The sequence below is a fragment of the Perkinsus marinus genome (assembly GCF_000006405.1).
Source record: "Perkinsus marinus ATCC 50983 genomic scaffold scf_1104296975458, whole genome shotgun sequence".
In the NCBI taxonomy this organism is placed as follows: Eukaryota; Perkinsozoa; order Perkinsida; family Perkinsidae; genus Perkinsus; species Perkinsus marinus.
This window is the reverse complement of record NW_003200789.1, coordinates 1-989: the sequence shown is the minus strand read 5'-3', so window position 1 is coordinate 989 and position 989 is coordinate 1. Positions and strand designations below refer to the sequence as shown.

Sequence of the window (989 nt, the reverse complement as noted above, 5' to 3'; positions counted from 1 at the left end):
TCTCTTGGTGGGAATGCTGTCCAACGGAAGCCGGTAAAGAAGTGATCGACTTGTGATGCAGTCGACAGTATCTATACTTCATTCCTGACATCTCGTATGAGAATATTCCATTCAAGTGCCCCTCAGTCCACTAAAGGCCTCCGCAAGACGTTTGGCAGAAAGGCGGCAACCACAGATGTTTGAGGTGACGTTCCATTATTTTCTCTCCTTACTGTAGTGATATAGTTTTGTTAGGGAGGAATTGTGTGTCAGCGTCTCTTCCAACATCACCAGGATCTTCCTTGTCTTCCTTTAGCTCGTACTAGCTGTACATAAGTTGTGACCTGTTGGTAATCAGAGTATTGTGGTGTGGTTACTTTCAGATTGTGATTGTAAGCTTATTCATCTTGGTTCGTAGTTGCTTGCTATTATCCCTTTATGTTTGGATTCGCTATTCTTGTGAGTACCGTCGCCGCTATAATGGCCTCTGGAGTCCCTAGTGGATGGTGTGAGGAAGACCATAATGTCTTTGTTGAAGAGGACTGTTACGATAATCTCATCTCGTGTGATTTCCTACCAAGTGGTGGTATTAAGATGGTTGACTATGATATGACGATGAAAGGTTATTGGGATTTCCTCATATCTGCTCAAAACCTGAGCACTGGTGATTACTCGGTATTCCGGACTACTACTACCCTCAATGGTGTTCCTACGGGGGAGATGATGATCAATGCTAAGGCCGACTCAATCGCTGCTGCTTCTACTGATTACAAACACGATAGCTATGCCCCGATGTATATTTGGGCTATTGTTGACAACGAGATCAGACTCTATGGCACTCCCGAGACCAGTGATATTGGTTTAGGTGAGTACAAGGTTTTGGAGCCTGCGAGTGGTCAATATACTTGGACATCAGTTAGTTGGAATCAGGATGATGATCATCCTTACTTGTACGCTGTTGATAGCAAGAACAATCAGGTCTATGAATGGGATCCGATATCGGATGGTGT

General features: G+C 44.2%; 1 protein-coding gene across 1 annotated transcript; it reads left to right on the top strand.

Annotated features, from left to right (window-relative positions):
* Positions 1 to 417: 417 nt before the first annotated feature.
* Pmar_PMAR001889 (hypothetical protein) lies at positions 418 to 957 on the top strand (the record flags this gene model as incomplete). The annotated part of the gene is made up of 1 exon (XM_002765528.1): positions 418 to 957. A coding segment is annotated over one exon (540 nt), but the record flags the coding sequence as incomplete, so codon positions are not given.
* Between the last annotated feature and the right edge of the window lie 32 nt (positions 958 to 989).